General features: G+C 46.2%; 1 protein-coding gene across 1 annotated transcript in view; it reads left to right on the top strand.

Annotated features, from left to right (window-relative positions):
• The first annotated feature begins 11410 nt into the window (after positions 1 to 11410).
• LOC136148665 (stimulated by retinoic acid gene 6 protein-like) overlaps positions 11411 to 22193 on the top strand; it is a 39801-nt gene continuing 29018 nt past the window's right edge. Inside the window, exon 1 of the mRNA XM_065908336.1 lies at positions 11411 to 11516. Coding sequence (XP_065764408.1) covers positions 11497 to 11516 — 20 coding nt within the window. The 5' untranslated portion in view covers positions 11411 to 11496. The remainder of the gene's footprint in view (positions 11517 to 22193) is intronic.

Raw genomic sequence — 22193 nt, forward strand, 5'->3', positions numbered from 1 at the left:
CTGGACATGGAACAACAGACTGGTTCTAAATAGGAAAAGGAGTACGTCAAGGCTGTATATTGTCACCCTGCTTATTCAACTTATATGCAGAGTACATCATGAGAAACGCTGGGCTGGAAGAAGCACAAGCTGGAATCAAGATTGCCGGGAGAAATATCAATAACCTCAGATATGCAGATGACGCCACCCTTATGGCAGAAAGCAAAGAAGAACTAAAGAGCCTCTTGATGAAAGTGAAAGAGGAAAGTGAAAAAGTTGGCTTAAAGCTCAACATTCAGAAAACTAAGATCATGGCATCTGGTCTCATCACCTCATGGGAAATAGATGGGGAGACAGTGGAAACAGTGGCTGACTTTATTTTTTGGGGCTCCAAAATCACTTCGGATGGTGACTGCAGCCATGAAATTAAAAGACGCTTACTCCTTGGAAGGAAAGTTATGACCAACCTAGACAGCATATTAAAAAGCAGAGACATTACTTGGCCAACAAAGGTCAAGGCTATGGTTTTTCCAGTGGTCATGTATGGATGTGAGAGTTGGTCTGTGAAGAAAGCTGAGTGCCGAAAAATTGATGCTTTTGAACTGTGGTGTTAGAGAAGGCTCTTGAGAGTCCGTTGGACTGCAAGGACATCCAACCAGTCCATCCTAAAGGAGATCAGTCCTGAATATTCATTGGAATGACTGATGTTGAAGCTGAAACTGCAATACTTTGTCCACCTCATGCGAAGAGTTGACTCATTGGAAAAGATCCTGATGCTGGGGGGGATTGGGGGCAGGAGGAGAAGGGGACAACAGAAGATGAGATGGCTGGATGGCATCACCAACTCGATGGGCATGAGTTTGAGTAAACTCCGGGAGTGGGTGATGGACAGGGAAGTCTGGCGTGCTGCGATTCATGGGGTCGCAAAGAGTTGGACACGACTGAGCGACTGAACTGACTGAATAATTCAAATGTAGAGAAGGCAATGGCACCCCACTCCAGTACTCTTGCCTGGAGAATCCCATGGACGGAGGAGGCTGGTAGGCTGCAGTCCATGGTGTCGCTAAGAGTAGGACACGACTGAGCGACTTCACTTTCACTTCTCACCTTCATGCATTGGAGAAGGAAATGGCAACCCGCTCCAGTGTTCTTGCCTGGAGAATCCCAGGGACGGGGGAGCCTGGTGGGCCGCCGTCTGTGGGGTCGCACAGAGTCAGACATGACTGAAGCGACTTAGCAGCAGCAGCAGCAATAATTCAAATGAGCCAGAATGCTGGGTTAAGGTGCCTTTGGTTTGGAGGAGAGAGCAGAAATAAATACAGATGATCACCAAGTGCTCTGATATGCGCGTCTGCCTAAAGCAGTAGGGTCAGTGAGTTGATCAGAGAAAGTGTCACAGAGGTGACTCCTGAGCTGGGTCAGGTAGGAAACAAGGGTCTTTAGAGACCACCTCTAATATCCTCACTTTACAGAGAGGGTGACTGCAACCCAGGGTAGGAAAGAACTTGCTCAAAGTCACAGGGTCTTTCGGGTGGGGGTTCCAGGCCAGGTCCCCTTCCCGGTGCATGGTTGGCCTCCAATGAGAATAAGCCCCCCTCCCTGGGGTCTGATCTGCTGCTCCTCTCTGTACCTGGGAGGTCCCACCCCGGCGGTTTGTCCAGCCTGCCTCCTGCTGCAGCGGTCGCTTCCCTCTTCGTCTGCCCTCCACCTGTGATCACCAGCAAAGCGCCGAAACCCTCCCCAGGGAGCACCCTGTCCTTAGGCCGGGATCTTGGCCGGCCTGGGAGGAGGGCAGAGTGCATCTCCAGGGCATCTGCCGTCTGGGACCACCATACTTCCTAGTACGTAGGTTACCTTGTAAATTCCGTAACGTGGATAGATGGGTAAGGGCGGGGGAGAGGGCTTGGGTGGCACTGAAGAGATCAGTCCTGTCTTCTGGACTTTTCCAGAGTTGAGTCTAGTCTGAGAATATAAATTACAGCCAGGTCACAAAGGTCACTAGATTTAGCTCAGCTAAGGAGTTTGTCCCTTTTCTGCCAGCAGGGGGAGCCAGGTTTAGTTTGTGGCAGAGAAGGGATAGGACCAGAGTATAAGCGAGTTTCATTCTTTTCCGAAGCTTTGAGAAATATTGTCCCTAGTCAAGGGTCATACCTGTTCCAGAAAGCCACTGATATTACTTGAGGAAGAAATTGCACTAGGTCTTCCAGATATCTTTAGATTCTTTGTTTTTAAATTAAATAATTAAGTCATATGTTTATAAATAAATGCTGTCCACGGACAACCTTCCGGCGCTCTGGAAACGAGCATGGCCTTTGTGATGCACCGCTGAGTTTCCTTCTGCTGTGTCTCCAGAACCCTGGACCCTCCCAGACACAGGCCTCAAGCAGAGCGTGTCTTCCTCACCTGGGTTCTGGTGCAGTGGGTCGTTTCTTTCCTCACGTTCTGCCAACTGCAGCACTGTTAAACATACCTCCAGGAAAGAGGTCTGTAGTGGAAGGGCTCTGTTCAATGTCTTTTGTCAATAACCTGGATGAACTCATCAAAAGTATTCAAATGCTCCGAAGTTTCAAAAAGAATTTTGTGCACGTTGGATAGAGTAAGCAGTGTTCTGGGACTTCACTGGTGGCCCTGTGGCTAAGACCCCATGCTCCCAACGCAGGGACCTGGATTCTATCCCAACTCCGGGAACCAGATCCCATGCGCCGCAACTAAAAGATGCCACATGCCTCAGCTGAACATCAAAGGTCCCATGTGTCACCACTGAGACCCGTGCAGCCAAATAAATAATTTTCCTTTTTTAAAGACGCAATCTTCCAAAGTCTTGCAGAGGTTAGAATGATAGAGGTAAATCAAATGTTGAAATGTTCCACAGATATTTGTCAAGTTCTCCATTTAGATTCAACTCTAAAATGAGAAAGTATGGGGGTGGGGGAATGAAATATAGATCACACAGGGTCATCTCCAGCTTCAAAGGGGCCATGTCTGGGGCATGGTGGTTGCTTAGAAATGGGTCTTTCTCACTGTGGATGAAATTGTGCTGAAGCTTTCCTCCCAGTTAATTGTGGTTGCATTCCCAACTCCCCAGGGCAGCTGGTGGCAATTCAGTAATGACTCTTCCTTGATGCTGTGGAGAGAGCAGTTATAGACTGTGAGGGATACCACCATGCAAATCCCAGCATGTAAAACATCCATCTGAAGCCTGGGCAACAGAGCCAGGAAGCACCTAGCAGGTGGTACTCCCAGAAGAGACTGCATCTGCATGTGCCTGATAAAGAGGTTTGCGATTCCCTTCTCTGAATGGTATACATGGATGCGCTAAGGACTGCTGCTTCTGGGAAAGAGGGCCTGGTTTCAGAGGAAACACATTTACAGGGTTTCTTTGTTTCCAGGCTGTCCAGTAAGAGAGTTACATTTTACTGATCCTTGTATTTCTGTCTTTTTATTTTTCTCTTATCATTTAAAATTTTGAGAACAAGCATTTATTTAATTATTGGATTTTCTAACGGAGGGATTCCCCTTTCAATTTCTTTTTTTTTTTAATTGGAGTGTAATTGCTTTACAGGGCTTCCCAGGTGGCGCTAGTGGTAAAGAACCCAGCTGCCAATGCAGGAGACCTAAAAGACAAGAGGTTTGATCCCTGGGTCGGGAAGATCCATTATCTTTGGAAAATATATCCTCATATAAATTTGATAAAGGGAAGTATGTTAGCATGTGGTGCTAGTGGTAAAGAACCCGCCTGCCAACGCAGGAGATACAAGAGACACTGATTTGATCCGTCGGTCAGGAAGACCCCCTGGAGGAGGACGTGGCAACCCACTCCGGTATTCTTGCCTGGAGAATCCCAGACAGAGGAGCCTGGCGGGGTACAGTTCGTGGGGTCACACAGAGTTGGACACGACTGAAGCGACGTGACAGGCACGCAATTGCTTTGTGCTGTTGTGTTAATTTCTGCTGCGAAACAAAGTGAATCAGCTGCGTGTATACACATACCCCTCCCTCCCCCCCTCCCCCCGCCCTCCCCCGCCCCTGCAGGTCGCCACAGAACCCGAGCTGAGCCCCCGGGCTACCTTACGGCAGCTCCGCGCTAGTCCTCTGGTTCGTGCGTGGAGTGTGTATATGTCCCTGCGACTCTCCTAATTCGTCCCACGCCCCCCCTCCCCCCTGGGTCTACACGTCCCTTTTGATGTCTCTATTTCTGCCCTGCAAATAAGTCCGTCTGTACCATCTTTCTGGACTCCACACATGAGTATTAATGCGTGATACTTTTCTCTTCCTGACTTATTTCACTCTGTTACAGACTCTAGTTCCATCCGCATCACTGCAAATGACCAACTTTCAGGAGACAAGCATTTAGGAGGCCTCCCCTGTATCCCAGATGTCATGTTGAATTGGATCAGGTGGTAGCTTCGAAGCCACTGGGATCTAATTGAGGGTCAGAGACCTTGGACATGACCGTGTGTCCACCTCCCAGTCTGGCACGCCCTCTGATCACTCATGCTCGCTGAGGGTTTGTTGCGTGTCAGGCACCCTCCTGAGCATTTTATGTTAGTCCTTCAACCTCATCTGTCATAGAGTAGGTGCAGCTTGTCTCAGATAACACTGGGGATCAGAGGGGATCACAACATAACGTGGCCAAAATTACAGCTGGTAAATTGTTGAGTTGTCCTCAAAGTCCACACTCTGAACCACTGCCCCAGGCTGCTTCTCCATAAATGTGTACTAAATGGACAAATAAAGAAGACATAAATACAAACCATAAAAGAGACATCGACCAAGCCAAGAGAAACAAGATTATGCCACAGTCATCAGAATATTATGCCAGATATTACGTTTGAGGTAATCCACCAGGCTCCTCTCTCCATGGAATTCTCCAGGCAAGAATATTGGAGTGGGTTGCCATTTCCTCCTCCAGAAGATCTTCCCGGCCCAGGGATCAAACTCACATCTCCTGCACTGAAGGCAGATTATTTACCACTGAGCCACCTGGGAAGCTCATGCTTAAGGTAGGACTTGATGAACAAGCAATGGTGATAAGCAGAGGTAGGAGGTGTCATTCTAGGCGTGAGTAGAGGGGTCAAGTGGCTAAACACAGGTGGTCTGAATCGTCAGTTATCGTGCCTGTTCATTGCTTCCAGAACTCCCTTCTTCTCCATCAGGACTGATTAGACCAGGGCTGTTTATGGACTGAATTGTCCCCCTGCCCCAAATTCAGACGTTGAAGCCCTAGCACCCAGCTTTCTAGAATGTGACTTTACTGGGAGTCGGGACATTTAAGAGGTGGGCCTGATGCAATCTGACTGGCGTCCCCTTAAGAAAAGGAGCTAAGACGTAGAGACGCTGGGATGCAGGTGCAGAGGAAAGGCCAGGTGAGGACAGGTGAGAGGGCAGCTCTCTGCAAGCCAAGGAGAGGCCTCCGGAGAAAGCGCCCCTGTGGAAACTCTGATCTTGGATTTCTGCCTTCTGGAACTGTGAGAAAATAAGAGTTCTGGGTTTTGGATTTTTGTTGCGGGGGGCCCTAGGAAACTGATACAAGGGGTAGAGGACTGAGCCAAAGACAGGAAGGCATAGGCCGGCTGTGACCCACTGAACGCAAGATAAATGGGAGAAGAGCTTTTCTCTTAGCAGGTCTGGGGAACGAGCCAGGGATAGAGGTTGAAAGGATCCCGTGGACTAGAATCAGGATGGTGGGGAACTGAAGCCCCAAGAAACCCTAGGAAGCAAAGAGGACTAAGCCGGAGAGAAGAAAGGTTAAAGAAAAGGCCGGAAAGGAGAGAGACACGATAAAGAGGGACCACTTGGCAGGAAGGGAAGGAGCCTTGCCCAAGAGAGCTTCAGTTTCCATCATCTTCCCTGCTTGGGCCCCTCCTCCTGCAGGGGAGTAAGTGGAAACCCCTTCATTTCAAGGCAACTCAAGTGGATCTCCAAGCGGGCGGAAGGGAAAAGAGGAATGAGCCCTCTGACAACAGTAAAGGGGTGGATAAGAGCCCCCAGGAGGCAGAATGAGTGAGGTGAGAGAAGGGGAGGAGCCACGATTTGGGGGTGATAAGAGTGTGAAGGTGCCATTAACTGGCCTGGGAGCCAATGGATGCGGTGAGTGGACAGCAAGGACACCTCGGGTCTAGTTCCCATTTGGCTCTGGAAGATCGTCATGGAAACAGAGTGACCATTTAAAATCTATAGGCCATGCTGGGAGATCTTAATACTTCCTAGGAGCAAGAGTCATGACCTGCTGTGATCAGAACTTGATCACGCCGTAGCTTCCTGCATCTCTCTGGGTGTCGCTTGGTTCTTGGTCCCGCTGACCAGTGCTAGGCTCTTGTTTTGGGTCTCAAGGTCAGACTCCTGAGAGTGATGACCTGCTGGACAGAATGCCCATCATAGGTGACAGATTGACGTGATTTATGACTGGCTGTTCTTGGGCCAGGGGCTCAGCCTCGGTTCAGTGAGCAGCGCTCTGGGACACAGAATCTCACAGCACCAGCGTGAAAGCTCGCGCCCTTGGCACCGCCCTGTAGGCATAGCAGACTTTCTGAGGCTCGTCCAGTCCTGTGTGTGTACTTCCCTTCCTTAAGCCCATGTCTTCTTATCCTTAAAATCAAGAACTTGGACCACATGATGTTTACAAGTCCTCCACATTCTGTGCTGTGTTAGCTAGGGCAACACTAACTGCTATAAAAAATAGGCCAGCACTCGACTGATTTATTACAATAGACCTTTATTTCTTGCTCACGGACAGGTGTAGAGCAGCAGTCCCCAAACTTTTTTGCACCAGGGACTGGTTTCGTGGGAGACAGTTTTTCCATGGACTGTGGGAAGGGGATGGTTTTGGGGTGATTCAAGCCCATTACATTTATTGTGCACTTTATTTCTATTATTACTTTGTGGTATATAATGAAATAATTATACAACTGATCATCATGCAGAATTGGTGGGAGCCTTGAGCTTGTTTTCCTGCAACTATATGGTCCTATCTGGGGGTGATGGGAGACAGTGACACCCGAAGTGTGTTACTTACGTCCAGACTACTACATAATCTCGTTTTCATTGCTGTCACTGCAGAAAAGCCTGCTTCACAAAGATGAGGTATTGGAAGTGGAAGCAGGCTCCCCAGTGCTTTTGTAGCAATCTCAGGACATTCCTTCTTGACTTTAATCCAGAATATATGGAGATTTGAAGTTGCCTCAAACATACTCTTAAGGCCACTGTCATTTGCCATCTTAAGCAGTTGATCCTCTTTTAACATGTCGATTCAGCTGGCTTATTCACAAATGGGTCATGGATCCATTCCTTCCCAGTTTGGGGGTCTTTTGTGGTTGAGAAGTAATGTTCAAATTCTTTTGAAAGTTGAGATAGGTGATCATGCTTGGAGAAAGAAGACCCTGGCTCAGTTTCTTTCGAAATCTCTGCTCATGTTTGAAACATGTCAAAAATCCTGATGTTAACTCATCACCCCCATAATTTCCAGTTTGCTTTGAATGTAACTACTTTGTCTGCCAACTGAACACAATTGTTCTCTCCTGAGAGGATGTACTGAGTTCCTCAAACAGGTTGAACAGGTTTATCGACTCATTCTGTGTCACTGAAATATGCTGCCAATGATGACTGTTTTTTTAAAAGAAATCTCTAGAACTGCTCTCATAACTCAAAACCTCTGACCAGCAACCTACCTTTAGAAAGCCATCTCATCTCTGTGTATAAGTCTTCTCTTATGAGCTGAGATGCTTTGGGTTCAAATGGATGCTCTGCATCCATCTCCTCACAGATCTGCATGAAGGGACTTGAGTTAAGGGCATGTACTCTAATGCAGTTGATAATTTTAATCACACCCTGCAAAACATTGTTAAATTCAGGTGACTTTTTTTCAGCTAGCCAGTATTTCTCTATGGATGACATAGTACATTGATTCATATTCAGAAGGGAATTCTTTGACCTGAGTAGTGAAACCAGAAAGTCATCCAGTCATGGAAGCCATTTCATCTATGTATATCCCAACACAAAATGACCAATTCAGCTTTCCTGATTTGTAATCATTCAAGTAATGCTCAAAATTCTCCAAGCCAGGCTTCAACAGTACATGAACCGTGAACTTCCAGATGTTCAAGCTGGTTTTAGAAAAGGCAGAGAAACCAGAGATCAAATTGCCAACTTCTGTTGGATCATCGAAAAAGCAGAAGAGTTCCAGAAAAACATCTACTTATGCTTTATTGACTATGCCAAAGCCTTTGACTATGTGGATCACCACAAACTGGAAAATTCTGAAAGAGGTGGGAATACCAGACCACTTGACTTGCCTCTTGAGAAATCTGTATGCAGGTCAGGAAGCAACAGTTAGAACTGGACATGGAACAACGGACTGGTTCCAAATAGGAAAAGGAGTATGTCAAGGTTGTATATTGTCACCCTGCTTATTTAACTTATATGCAGAGTACATCATGAGAAACGCTGGGCTGGAAGAAGCACAAACTGGAATCAAGATTGCCGGGAGAAATATCAATAAACTCAGATATGCAGATGACACCACCATTATGGGAAGAAAGTGAAGAGGCACTAAAGAACCTCTTGATAAAAGTAAAAGAGAGTGAAAAAGTTGGTTTAAAGCTTAACATTCAGAAAACTAAGATCATGGCCTCTGGTACCATCACTTCATGGCAAATAGATGGGGAAACAGTGGAAACAGTGGCTGACTTTATTTTTCTGGGCTCCAAAATCACTGCAGATGGTGACTGCAGCCATGAAATTAAAAGACGCTTACTCCTTGGAAGGAAAGTTATGACCAACCTAGACAGCATATTAAAAAGCAGATACATTACTTTGCCAACAAAGGTCCATCTAGTCAAGGCTATGGTTCTTCCAGTGATCATGTATGGATGTGAGAGATGGACTATAAAGAAAGTTCAGTGCCAAAGAACTGATGCTTTTGAACTGTGGTGTTAGAGAAGACTCTTGAGAGTCCCTTGGACTGCAAGGAGATCCAACCCATCCATCCTCAAGGAAATCAGTCCTGAATATTCACAGGAAGAACTGATGCTGAAGCTGAAACTCCAATACTTTGGCCACCTGATATGAAGTACTGACTCATTGGAAAAGACCCTGATGCTGGGAAGGATTGAAGGTGGGAGGAGAAGGGGATGACAGAGGATGAGATGGTTGGATGGCATCACCGACTGAATGGACATGAGTCTGAGTAAACTCCGGGAGCTAGTGATGGACAGGGAGGCCTGGCGTGCTGCAGTCCATGGTGTCGCAAAGAGTCGGACATGACTGAGCAACTGAACTGAACTGAATCATTCAAAGGCTGGGACAGTTCTGCAGCTGTGTTGGTCGGCAACAGAAGTGCACATAGTATATCCTCAAGCACACTCTCCAAACAAGTACTGCTGCCTTGATGTCAACATAGGTAGACTCATCAATGTCAGCATTGCAGGCCACGGTGATTCATGAATCCTCTCTAACAATTGAGCCTCAACATCCCTGCTCTCTCATCAATTCATCTAGTTATGGCGCCAGTTGTGAAAGACGAACATGTGCCACCATTTGGACTGTGGCCTCTCCTAAAAGTTCACGAAAAATGTCCTTGGCAGCAGGCACGATCAACTCTTTACCAAGAGTAAAGTGCTTCTTAGCTTTACCAGCGCAGTCAGCCACTAAGAATGATGCTCTCGGTGCAGACACATTGGGCAAAGTGATGGCCCTCGACAATTGTTTCTGTTCTTCATGTTTGTTGCGTTTTTTCCTTTTAAAAGACCCCAAAGTCTTTTCTTTTAATGCAAGGTGCTTGGTCTCCATGTGGAGAAGTAGTTTTGAAGGCTTCAGGGCTTTGTTGTGTAGCCAGTCACCATATATATTAGACAAAGCAGGGTTGGAGAATGTGAATCACCTGTTGCAATGAAGCCATAATTTAAGCTGGACTCTTGGTGTTTTCTATTAAATGCAATTTTCTTATTGTGTGCAATCTTAGAGGCTTCTGCTTTCTCATCATTGGGTCTTTCCCCAACTAACAATGTTTTTTTTTTTCACTCATTTTGGCTAGGGTTAGCTTGCAGGCTTACCAAAACTGTGACTGAGACAAGTGTTCAGTGCAGGAAAGAGGCATGGATGGGAGTGGTAAATAAAATAAAGTAGTAAATAAAAATAAAATAAAGTGGTAAATAAAATAGTGGGCCACACACAGACTAAAATAAATCGGATTCTGACTTAAAGCCTGCCACCAGTTGCAGCTTGTCACTTGCCACTGTCTGATAGGTTTTGATATGAATCTGCAAGCAATTGATTTATTATGGTCTCTGTGCAGTCAAGCCTGTCTAATGATAATCTGTATTTGCAGCCACTCCCCAGTGCTAGCATCACCACCTCAGGTCCGCCTCAGATCACTAGGTATTCAGGTCTCACAAGGAGTGCACCACCTAGATCCCTCACATGTCCAGTTCACAGTAGGGTTTGCACCAGTGTGAGAATCAGATGCCACTGCTGACCTGACAGGAGGTAGAGCTGAGGCAGTAATGCGGGTGATGGGGAGCGCCTGTAGATGCAGATGAAGTTTGCTTGCTTGCCTGTTGCTCACCTCCTGTTGTGTGGCCCGGGTCCTAACCGACCATGGCCCAGTACCGGTCTGTGACTCAGGCGTTGGGGACCCCTGGCATAGAGGACAGTTTCCTCTACATGGTGATTCAGGGACCTAGGCTCCCCTCCATTCCTGTCAGGCCTTTGAATCCTAAACCAGCAGTTGGGGAAGGAGAGGGTAGAAAAACACACTTGCTTCTTAACTGTCTTAGCCCAGAAGTAACACACACACATCACTTCTGCTCACATTCCATTGGCAGCCTTGGTCCCATGTTTGTTCTAGACGCTGGGGTGGGCTGGGAAATATGCCCCTTGGTTGGGCAGGTCCTTGCCAGCGGCAGCTTCACTTTATGGCGAGGGAGTAGGAATTCCTGGTGGACAGCTAGCCCTGGTTCTGCTACGGGAGTAGGCTTCTGTTTTGAATTTGTCTCTAGCCCGTCCTCCCAGCAAATGGTCTTGTTTCCAGAGAGAATCTTAAAGGCAGTGGTCCTCATTTCCTAGTTTATTGCCTTGGGGCTGAGTAGGCAGAATCCTACTTTATTGCCTGTAATAATTTTTACAGCTAGCCCAAGAGGCCTCAACTGCTGAACAAAGCTTCAGTATCTCAAGGAACCAGTGCCCAGAGCCAGCAGGGACTAAAAGAGATTGCAGGAGTCTCAGAAAGAAGAACTGGGAGGTCGGTTCCTGATTTTGAATGAGAAAGCACGCGAAGGGTGGGAGAGCCAAAGAATAGCCGTAGTGTTCCCAAAGAAGAAGGCGGCCACCACATGCTGTCATTTCTCGGGTAAATATTTGACTGGATGTTTGTTTTTCTCTGAGGGTTTTTGGATGATGTGACAGAAACTGGGCAGACCATCAGAATATCAGAAGCACTCACCCGGAGGCCAGAGAAGCCCAGAGAACAATTCAGAGAAGCGGATTGCTCCCCAGGGTGTCAAGCAGTGCTTCTCCCCCAAGATGCTTCCCCCAAATGCAAGGTGAGTTATCAGGGCCCAGCGTGAGACACGGCATGCTGACAGCAGCCTGTTCCTGGCAACTGTCTTCTTTTTTAACTAAAAAAGTAATTTTTTAATTAAAAGAAGCACTTTAGTTGAAGTATAGTTGATGTACAACATTAGTTACAGTTGCACAATATAGTGATTCATAGTTTTTAAAGGTTATACTCTATTTATAGTTGCAGAATATAGACTATATTCCATATGAAAGTGAAGTCACTCAGTCGTATCTGACTCTTTGTGACCCAATGGGCTGCAGCCCACCAGGCTCCTCTGTCCATGGGCGTTTCCAGGCAAGAGTGCTGGAGTGGGTTGCCATTTCCTTCTCTGGGGGGTCTTCCCGAGCCAGGAATTGAACCCAGGTCTCCTGCATTGCAGGCAGACGCTTTACTGTCTGAGCTAATAGGGAAGCCCTATATTCCGTATATTGTACAGCATATCCTTGTAGTTTATTTTATGCATGATGGTTTGCACCTGTTCATTTCCTACCCCTGTTTCGCCCCTCCCCCCTTCCTTCTCGCCACTGCGTGCGTGCAGGCGTCAAGGCGTTTTAGTCGTGTCCGACTCTCTGCAACCCTATGGGCCACAGCCAGCCAGGCTCCTCTGTCCCTGAGATTCTCTAGGCAAGATTACCAGAGTGGGTTGCCAGGGGATCTTCTCACCCAGGGATCAAAGCCACATCTTTTTCGTCTCCTTCATTGGCAGACAGGTTCTTTATGACTAGTGCCACCTGTGAAACCCTCCCTCTCACAACTGGTCACCACTAATTTGTTCTCTGTATCTGTGTTTTTTTGTTGCTGTTGTTATATTCACTAGTTTGTTATACTTTTTAGATTCTACATATACGTGGTATCATTTGATATTTGTCTTTCTCTGTCTGACTTAGTTCACTTAGCATGACTTCCAAGTCCATCCATATGGTTGCAAATGGCAAACATGTTGTCCTTTTTATGGCTGAAAAGGGGATCTTCTTTATCCATTCATCTGGTTTTGGACGCTTGAGCTGCTTCCGTATCTTGGCTACTGTGACTAACACTACTACGAACACTGCGGTGAACGTATCTTTTCAAATGAGTGTTTTTGTTGTTTTCAGGTATATACCCAAAAGTGGAATTGCTAGGTCATATGGTAGTCTGTTTTTAGTTTTTTGAGACACCTGGTGATGTCTTCTTTGCTGTTGGTGATTCATGGGACTGGGAAGAAGGCCTGGTTTATGTAACCTGGCAGCTGGCACTGAGCAGAGACCCACAGATAGGTTCTTGGGTCAGTGAACGGATTTCAGTTTGTCTTCGTTTTGAAGGTACAGACTAGAGTGGGAGGAGCTCAGAGGGTCTGGGTTTGGAACCTGGCTCTGTAGTTTCTAGTAGATCTTAAAGCCTCAGTTTCCTCATCTATTAATCAGTTCCCTCACCTATTAACCCCTGTCCTAACCCACAGCTTTGTGAAGATCATATGAGAGAAGAATATGAAGGCATTTGAGAGCTGTAAAGTCACGTCTAGCTAGATGTCATGAATTAAGGATCTCAGTCAAACATTTAAACTTAAACATTTTATCTTGAATGATTCTAAAACTAAAAAGGCTACTCAAAAAGTAGAACCATCGCTTCCTGGTGTCAGGGGAGTCTCTGTTTAGATTGTTGCAAGATGTTATTGTAGGGAAGGAAAAAATAATATTTCCTCTGTTCTTCTAGGTTCTTGGCCAAGATACTCCTATGATAAGAAAAAAGATTAACAGGAGATAAACAAAATTTAATAACACGTTTGCCTTCTGTATGAGCTCCCCAGGTGGTGCTAGCAGTAAAGAACGTGCCAACCGATGCAGGAGATGTAAAAGGCACCAGTTTGATTACTGGGTCAGAAGATCCCCTGGAGGAGGGCATGGTAACCCACTCTAGGATTCCTGCCTGGAGAATCCCATGGACAGAGCAGCCCGGCAGGCTAGAGTCCATAGAGTCGCACAGAGTTGGACACAGCCGGAGCAACTTAGCACGCATGCACGTGTGTACCTCCTGAATACCTGGCAGACACCTAGGAAAACTGAGCGAACTCTCCCAAATGACTGAAGCTGTCACCCTAAATACCATCTCCAGCTAAAGACAGAAAAGGATATTAGGGTGAGGAGTCAGTTATAAGAAGTTATTAGGAAAAGCACAGTAAACAAAGGTAAGGTTATAAAAGAAATAAAAATGAATGGTGCTTTTTAGGACAGTTAAGAATGGAAGGGAGCAAAAAAAAAAAAAATGGGCCTTTGTCTTTTTCAATCACCCATTTTTCGCATGGTAACTCTGCCTGAACTTGCCAGACATGGGTGAAAACACTTCCATACCCTCCCTCCAAAAGGAGGGTAGCTACCAGATGCAGACCATTCTTCTCTGAACAGTAAGCTCCCATTGAAGGGGTAAGGTCAGGGCAAAGGAGAATAAACAGAGATCGGGACACCCAGAGGAGGAAACAGGGAGGCCCTGGGAGAAGATGGAATAAAGAACCAGGCCAGAGACGAAAGGCCAGTCAATAGGTCATCTTAAAGTTATCAGGTGTGTTTGAGTCCCACCAAGAACGAGTGACCGTCTGCCTCTGATTGGCGTTCTCCGAGGATCCAGTGAGACCTTGGTGATGAGTGAAAATGAAAGTGAAAAGTGAAGTCACTCAGTCGTGTCCGACTCTTTGCGACCCCATGGACTGTAGCCTAGCAGGCTTCTCCATCCATGGGATTTTCCAGGCAAGAATACCGGAGTGGGGTGCCATTTCTGTAAAGCACTGTTATTTCCTACAGTGCCCTGCTGAAGAAAGGAAAATCCTTGCAGTCCTTCTGCCCTGGAAAAGAGCTCTGTTCCCAGCTTGGCTGAGCTGATTCTGTCTCTCCGAGTCAGCTGACCAGGTGGTTAAACAGTGGAGCCAAGACGTCCAGCCAGGAGTCCAGCTCCTTGGCTATGTGGCTCCTGTATCTCTCGATAATGTCAGACCCCACCTCCAGGAGGGACCCCAGGGTCTGCTGGGGGCCAGGCTGCTGCTTGGAATACTCCACTCCCACCTCATGAAATAGCATCTGTGGGAGGCAGTCGTAGGGAAGGTGGAAGCCGGCCTGAGGTTCAGCAAGCATGGTACTTCTCAGTTAACAAATCACCATTCCTATCCATTCTCTAAGGATCTAGGGAAGTGCTGGCATCCCATCCATTCTACAGATGAAGCAACCAAGGATTCAGAAGGAGAAATGATTCACCCCCGCTCAAGAGGTTTCTAACTCAAAATCCCAGGCTTTTCCTCTGGGTAGATCTGAGGGCTCACACGTGCATGAAGACAGCCCATACACAGCCTCTCATGGAGGTTACCAACCAGAGCTCATCATTCCCAGCTGCACATGAAGTGTTCAGTCACTTCAGGCATGTCTTACTATTCGCTCCCCCATGGACTATAGGCCACCAGGCTCCTCTGTCCATGGGGTTCTCCGGGCAAGAAGATAGGAGTGGGTTGCCATGCCCTCCTCTAAGGGATCTTCCTGACCCAGGGTTTGAACCCGAATCTCTTGCAGACTCTGCCTCTCACTGACTGGGGAAGCTTAGATGTGAGTCCTTACCTTCTGTGCTTCAGTTTTCTCATCGGTGAAATAGGGTGATGACAGTATCTCACAGGGCCATCATGTAGCTGGAATTAGTTAATCAAAGCATACCCTTGAGCGATAGCGGGGCATACTATAGGCCCTTGAGAAAGGTTAACGTCCCATCTGTCCATTTAGGAAGCATTAGTGGGCACCAGGGTTTCGCTGGTGGCTCAGACAGTAGAGAATCTGCCTGCAACTTGGGAGACCTGGCTTTGATCCCTGGGTTGGGAAGATCCCCTGGAGGAAGGCATGGCAACCCACTCCAGGATTCTTGCCTGGAGAATCCCGTGGACAGAGGAGCCTGGTGGGCTGTAGTCCATGAGGTGGCAAAGAGTGGGACACGACTGAATGACTGAGCATAGTGGGCACCCGTCATCGCCACGTGCTGGGTCAGGAGCTGAGCGCGTGAGAAGAATGAGGAGGGTGCCTGCCCCTGGGGAGCACCTCCTCTAGTGGGGAGCACAGACGTGTGAAGACTTTTCCACGAAGAGGGCTCCCTGCCGTGATTGTGGGCTGAGTCCCAAGCAGCCCAACTATCTCAGTTCACAACTGAGACCCTGGGCCCATCTGAGACTAGGAAGCCACGGCACTTTTAGGAGCGGGGCTGGGTGGGCTCCAAGTGGTGTTTCCCGGCCAAGTGCCTCTACACGAGGGCCTCAGAGGAGGCTGGTGGCTCTGGAGGACGCAGGGGCCATTCTGGGCAAGACTGCTGTGTTCTGCCTGCCCCGCCCCCCAGCCTGTAGCGGGGAGCGGGACACTGGTCACGGGCCAGGTGGGCAGAGCACGCAGGCTACTGGTTAACCAGGAGAAGGACTTCAGCCCACTATGTGACCAGGAGCCCAGGGCAGGCGGGCCCCAGACACTCGCTCACCTAGCAGGGGGCCAGGGACGCCGGTCAGCTGCCCGTGAACGTGCACTGGGTTGGAGCTGGGGGGGGACTCAGTCTGCAGTGGGCCGACCCCAGATGCTCAGGGCAGAGGAGCAGATGGGGTCTGGCATTTGAGGAGGTAGAAAGAGTCCCTCTGCAACCCAAGAAAGAAAACTTTCCTTTGGTCCAAAAGCAGGGAATTGTACCGAAAGAATAGATTATCACACACAATTTACAAATAACAAATATACAATGATCTTTCTTGCAAACTGCACAGACCCAATTAAATCTCACAGAATGCTTGCATTGATTTTTGCCAGAACTCTTGTATATGTAGTCAACCTGCCATTGACCCATGAGTTTATTTCCGACATGAGTGTTGGTTGATATATTTATTGACATTAATGAGTAAGCCAAACGTGCAACAGTGGAAACAAGACGTGAGTCAGAGTTTCATTTGCCAGAAACTCCTTTTTGGATGAATGAGATGAGATTTTAAATTCTAGAAGAATACTTCCTCTTTTTTTTTTTTGCTATTCATAATGTAATGGCTACAAACATGTTTAAATTTAATCTGCCTTGTTAACATTTTCTCTGTCACATTCTAGACAGTCTCAGAACATAAATCAGAGCCTGATTTGTAGTGCTCCCCCATCTCCCTGGTATAAATACTCCCAGCCTGGCTGATTTCAAGCTCACGACGTGATGTTGCTGAATGGAGGTGTGAAGGGGGGCACGGGAGTGGCACAATCCATACCACAGAGTTTTCATCCTGCACGTGTAACAGATGTAGATAACCTCCAGAGAGAAATCACAGCCAAAGGTAGCAAAGTAATTAGGAGGTGATGGGTTTTCAGGCTTTACTACGTTCCTTTTTGATAACTTATTTAATTATACATTTGTATATTTTAATTTTTACCAGTAGTGGTGTTTACAAACTGGCTTGCAAAATTCCTGATGATGTGACAGTCCTAAGCTGGCACAAGCCAGCTTGAGCATACTATCACATCTGCCTCCAGCTCCAGGCAGGACTAGGAGGAGGCTGTGTGTTAGGGGATTGAAGGGATTCACAAAGCTGAGGCTGGGCGGACCCCAGAGACCCTGGCACACAGGTTGCCTCAGTGCTGGAGGCATCACACGGACAGGCATGCTCACGCACACACAAACATACTGCACACACCTCCTCCTCCTCCTCAACCCTTCTCTGCGCTCAGCAGTGGGAACCAGTTCCCTTTTTTCTGCCCCCAGGGTGGCCGGTGCCGCACTCACGAGCACCTTGAGCTGGACTTGAAATAACCTGGGCTCTGGGATCACAGGTCCTCTTTGGGCCTCAACTTCCTGAGGGCAGTTCCCATGGAATTTAGCAAACATGCCCTAATCCTGTCTGTGCCAGGTGCTGGGCTGGATTTGGGATCAGAGATGAGTCAGCCACAGCCCGGAAGGTCAGCGAACTCTCGGAGCTCTGAGGAGCCACGTGAGCTAGCCGCAGGGGCTGGGAGGATGGTGTCATGCAGTGGTGCCTGGCTCCCAGCCTCGCCCCCTCCTGGGCCAGTTAGGAAACCTCTCCTGGCTCCAGTTCCTCATTTTGAAAAGGAGTTATTAAAATCTGCTACTTGTAAAGACTACATAAGATAACATAAAATAGCAGAATTCCTAGGGAGATGGTGATACACAATAGTGATATCAATCGATAAAAGCGATTATCACATGTTTGATGACCGTAGAGTGATAACCTTAGGACCAAAGGAAGCAGGACTGTGCGGCGCAGAGACTCCATTCTGCCCCCAGCAGGCGATCCGCACAGGGGTGTCTGAGAAAGAAGTTAGGAATGCAGCTGACCTGTGCTCTGGATGGACCAGTTCTGTGTCTTTGCTTGGACTCATCCTCATTACTTTTTATTTTCAATCTTTATTTTTTTATTTTATATTTATTAGATAATTTTAAAATTTCTGTCTTTTTAATTAATGAGAGATTTATAATTTATACCCCATCATAGAACAAATCTTGCATGTTTTCACTTTATGCTGATTCTTGGGCAGCTTCCCTTCAGAATGGTGTTTTATTGCTCTGGGAACTGAGCAGAAAACCTCCAGTCTTTTCCCTGATTACGAAACCCAGTCATGCATTTAGTGTATGTTTATTGCTATCTATTTTGTGTTAAGCACTGTTCTAAGCAGTTGTCAAGCACTGCATCTATGCAATACCCTTGGAAAATTCAGGAAAATCACTTTAAAAAAGTAGAATGGACTCAAATGCCACTACATAGAGATAACCACTCTTCACAACTTGGGATCATATTGTTTTATAATATGTTTCCCTTAACAGTGTATCACAAACACAGTTCCAAGCTGTCATCTGTGAAAATTAGATTTTCTACACTTGGGGGTGCTGTGTTTCAGTTCACCCCTCAGCAGGTCTGCCCCAACAGCCCTGGACCCATTAGGAAGTAGTGTGAGTCTCAGAGACCAAGAAGTGGGGTCTCAGTGGCCTTCTAACTTGGGTTGACCTCAAGTCAAGGTCACCTGTTCATGCTGGAGGGGATGCATGGATAGAGCCCTTATTTAGAGAGCTCCACTCTCTACTCTCTGATCTCACCTGCATCTAGCCACTGCCAGACTGACTCTCGTCTCAGCCCTCCAAGCAGGAGACAGGTCCAGCAGTGAATATGTGCAGGCAGAGTCACCCCACTGAAAGAGTTCTGTGGGTCTGTATATTCTGACATGAGAAATTGCCCTTCTTTAATAAAAATCTTTCCCTTTCCTTTATTGATTAAATGAAGAAATCAATCAAATCAGACAACTTTAGTCTGATCCCATTTTTGCTTGAAACTACACGTTACAAAAACATAATTATGGAAGGGGAAAGGGCTTTTATTAGTACTTTTTACATTTGTAAATATTCTGAATATTTTACAATAAGCATAATTTACATTTAAAGTGTTAAACACACACAGGAGGGATGGAGGGAGGAAGAATGAAATTTTTAGCGTTCTAGTACATGTCCCCAGTCATCTCACTGATTATTTCCTTAGTGTATATTTTTTAGAATTAGAATTCCTTGAAGTGGAATTGCTATGTTTTAACAGCTCTCGGTATATATTGCAAAATTAATCCTCAGAATGGCTATTTCTCCTTGCACTTTGATTACCAGTAAATGAATACCGACTTGTCTTGACCTTCAGCAATTCTGAGCAGTTCTGTCAGTAACTCCCACTTCAATGGATAAGACAGGGTCTTCTCTGGCGGTCCGGGGTTCCCCTAATGGCCCGGAAGCGAGGGACGAGAATGAAGGCAGAACATGAAATCTGGGCAATGGGCCAGGGGGCCTGCAGCCTCTATTGGACAGAGGCACAGAGCCCACTCTGAGCCCAGCTTTTATTCCTAATTGCAGACTACAAGACGCTTTTGATCTTATCTTTCCCAAGACGCTACACTGACATAGTCCAGATCTCCCTGTTATTACCCCAGGCCGCTCACTTTTGGGCTAGTCTTGGGAACAGTCAGCAAGTGCGTAGGCAGCGTTCAGGCCTGACGCTAACCCGGAGTTCCAAGGCCCATGCTTTCAGGATCCCAGTCACACTCCCTTCTGGGTCTGGCCTTGGGGTTTGTAACCAGGAAATTATTGTTGAGAAAAACATGAAAGATGATCGTTAACACAGTTTCTTAATATATGCTGTTTTTCCAGGCGCTATTTCTGTGGAATTTCTCAAGGCTGTGAAGTACACTGTTAGAAATCCCCACTACATCTTCCCCCCTTTTGGTTTTTCAGGAGTAGATACGCCGTCTGAGCATCTTTTTTCTTCATCAGTTCTCAGATGGTTTTTCTCGTGCATCTGAGGACTAGACACAAAAGAGTTAAAAATATACATCCTGATATTATAGTACCAAGCAATCCTCCTCCTAAAGTTTTAATCCACATCACGGGGTTAAGTTTATGTAAGCTTTCCTCAGTTTCTTCAAATAAATCAATTTCTGGGAGTAACTGTAAGTGAACATTCTGCATATTAGAAATAGTAGCCATAGTTGGGAAATATCTAAGGATAGATTATTACAAACATGTCCTCTCAAATGTTTAAATAATCGATCCCAAGTATATGCACTTTGATTATATTTATGAGGTATGACACAAAATGAAGAGATATTCCAATCACACTTGAGATGATTTTGTAATTTTAAGTTTTGTACTTCGTCCCCTAGTAGAACTGCATTTCCTAAAGCAACCAGTCGCTCATTAATTTCTTGGTCCATGTGGGTTTGACTTCCCCGGGCAGAACTGTGTCTTGGTGCCGCTGCTGGAGAAACGTAGTCGTTTATATAGTTTATTGATGCAGTGCCTCTCCAGCTCCTGCTGCGGTCGGGGCTATAGCAATAATTCCCACAATAGCTGCTATAAGGGGTCCATTAAACGTTTTGGAACACTGTAGTCTTTCTTTATAACCTTTAAAAGAGCATGTGTTTCAGGAGAGCCTTCTCAAGGTCTGGTTTGATTTACTGGAAGCCGTATTCCCAACCTCCTTCTTAATATAACAAATGACTGATTAGAATTATAAAGTGAAGAATTTAAGCAAGTATATAATTTTTAGTCCTGGCAAGAAAGTTCTTGTACACTTTCATTGATGAAAATTGTTCCTTTCAAGAACACATAAGAATCTCTCACACAAGACTGACTATAAAATGTCCACTTTGTACTAGTATTAAATGTCAATAAATAATGGGTTTTATCGGAATAATGTCCATCCCAAATTTGGAATTTTTTAAGACTTAAAGCCAATCTCCAAATCTCTCCTTGCCCTCTTCCTTTATCCAGTTGTGGGAACGGGGCTGACAGGCCACAAACATGCCGTATAATTGGATGATCTGAGTGAGTGATAATATTAATGGTCAAAGACTTTATGCACCCGCCAGTGCAGCCTTCTGTGAGGATCGCAGGGCTGATTTTGATGAGAGCAATTAGAGACTGCATGCCCCTGAGGGGATCAGTCCCATACAGTTCCAGAGGAACCATTATTCAAACTGCTCCCTCAGCCCAGTAGAGGCTGCAGGTCCCCTGACCCATTGCACCAGCCTTCCTGTTTTGTCTTCATTCTCATCGCTCGCTCCCAGACCATTAGGGCAACAGTCCAGTGGTTAATATTCCATGCTCCAAATGCAGGGGACCCAGGTTCGATCCCTGGTCAGGGAACAAGATCCCACATGCCCCAACGTAGAGCCGACATGCTGCAACTGAGGATCCCACATGCTGCAACAAAGACTAAAGACCCCGCGTGCTGCATCTAAGACCCCGTGCAACCATGCAAATAGATAAACATTAAAAATAGATAAGGCCGCATTTCATCTTAATTTCCCCTTTTATTACTAGTTGAAATTTTAAGAATTTATTGAATATTTGTATTTCGTCCCTTGCTGGTGGCTTACTATTCTTTGGACAGTTTTGTTCTTGTGTTTCAGTTTTGGTCTTTATTTCATTTTTTCTTTTCCTGTGGCTTGCTGGAGTGATTGAATTTTTATTTCTTCTTATTCACTTTTGAGTACATTGATTTGCTTTCCTTTTATATCCTTCTGGTAGCTAACTGTGGACTTTTGACATACGTACTTAGAATTACATTTTACTTATAAATCCTAGAAAAATAAAGCAGATTTCTACACCATCCTCCTAAACATGACAAGAACTTGGTCATCATTTCACTTCCCTTTATATCCACATGTGTTCCTGCCCTTCCATGTGGGTTTCATCTGGTATTTCAACTCCAAATGGACATTTCAAACATTTTATTTCACAATAGTTACTTATCTAGATATTTCCCCCCTAATTCCTATGTTTGTTGTTGCTTTTAAATTCTTCCCCGTCCTCCTAGATTCGTTTTTCTTCTTAATTGAGAATTTTCTCCAGTATTTCTTTTAGAACAGGTCTTTTTGAGTCCTTGTGTTTCTAACAATGTGTGTGTTAATGTATGTGTGTGTGTGTTTAAAATTCTGTGCTTGGGAATAATGGGAAGTTTGGCTCATTTCTTTGCTTATTATGACTTTTTGCATCCCTCTACTTCCTCCTAGGGGGCTTCCCTGGTACCTCAGTGGTAAAGAATCTGCCTGCAATGCGGGAGATGCAGGTCCGATCCCTGGGTCAAGAAAATCCCCTGGAGAAGGAAATGACAACCCACTCCAGTTATTCTTGCCTGGGAAATCCAATGGACAGA

The sequence above is a fragment of the Muntiacus reevesi genome, chromosome 17, assembly GCF_963930625.1.
Source record: "Muntiacus reevesi chromosome 17, mMunRee1.1, whole genome shotgun sequence".
Classification (NCBI taxonomy): Eukaryota; Metazoa; Chordata; class Mammalia; order Artiodactyla; family Cervidae; genus Muntiacus; species Muntiacus reevesi.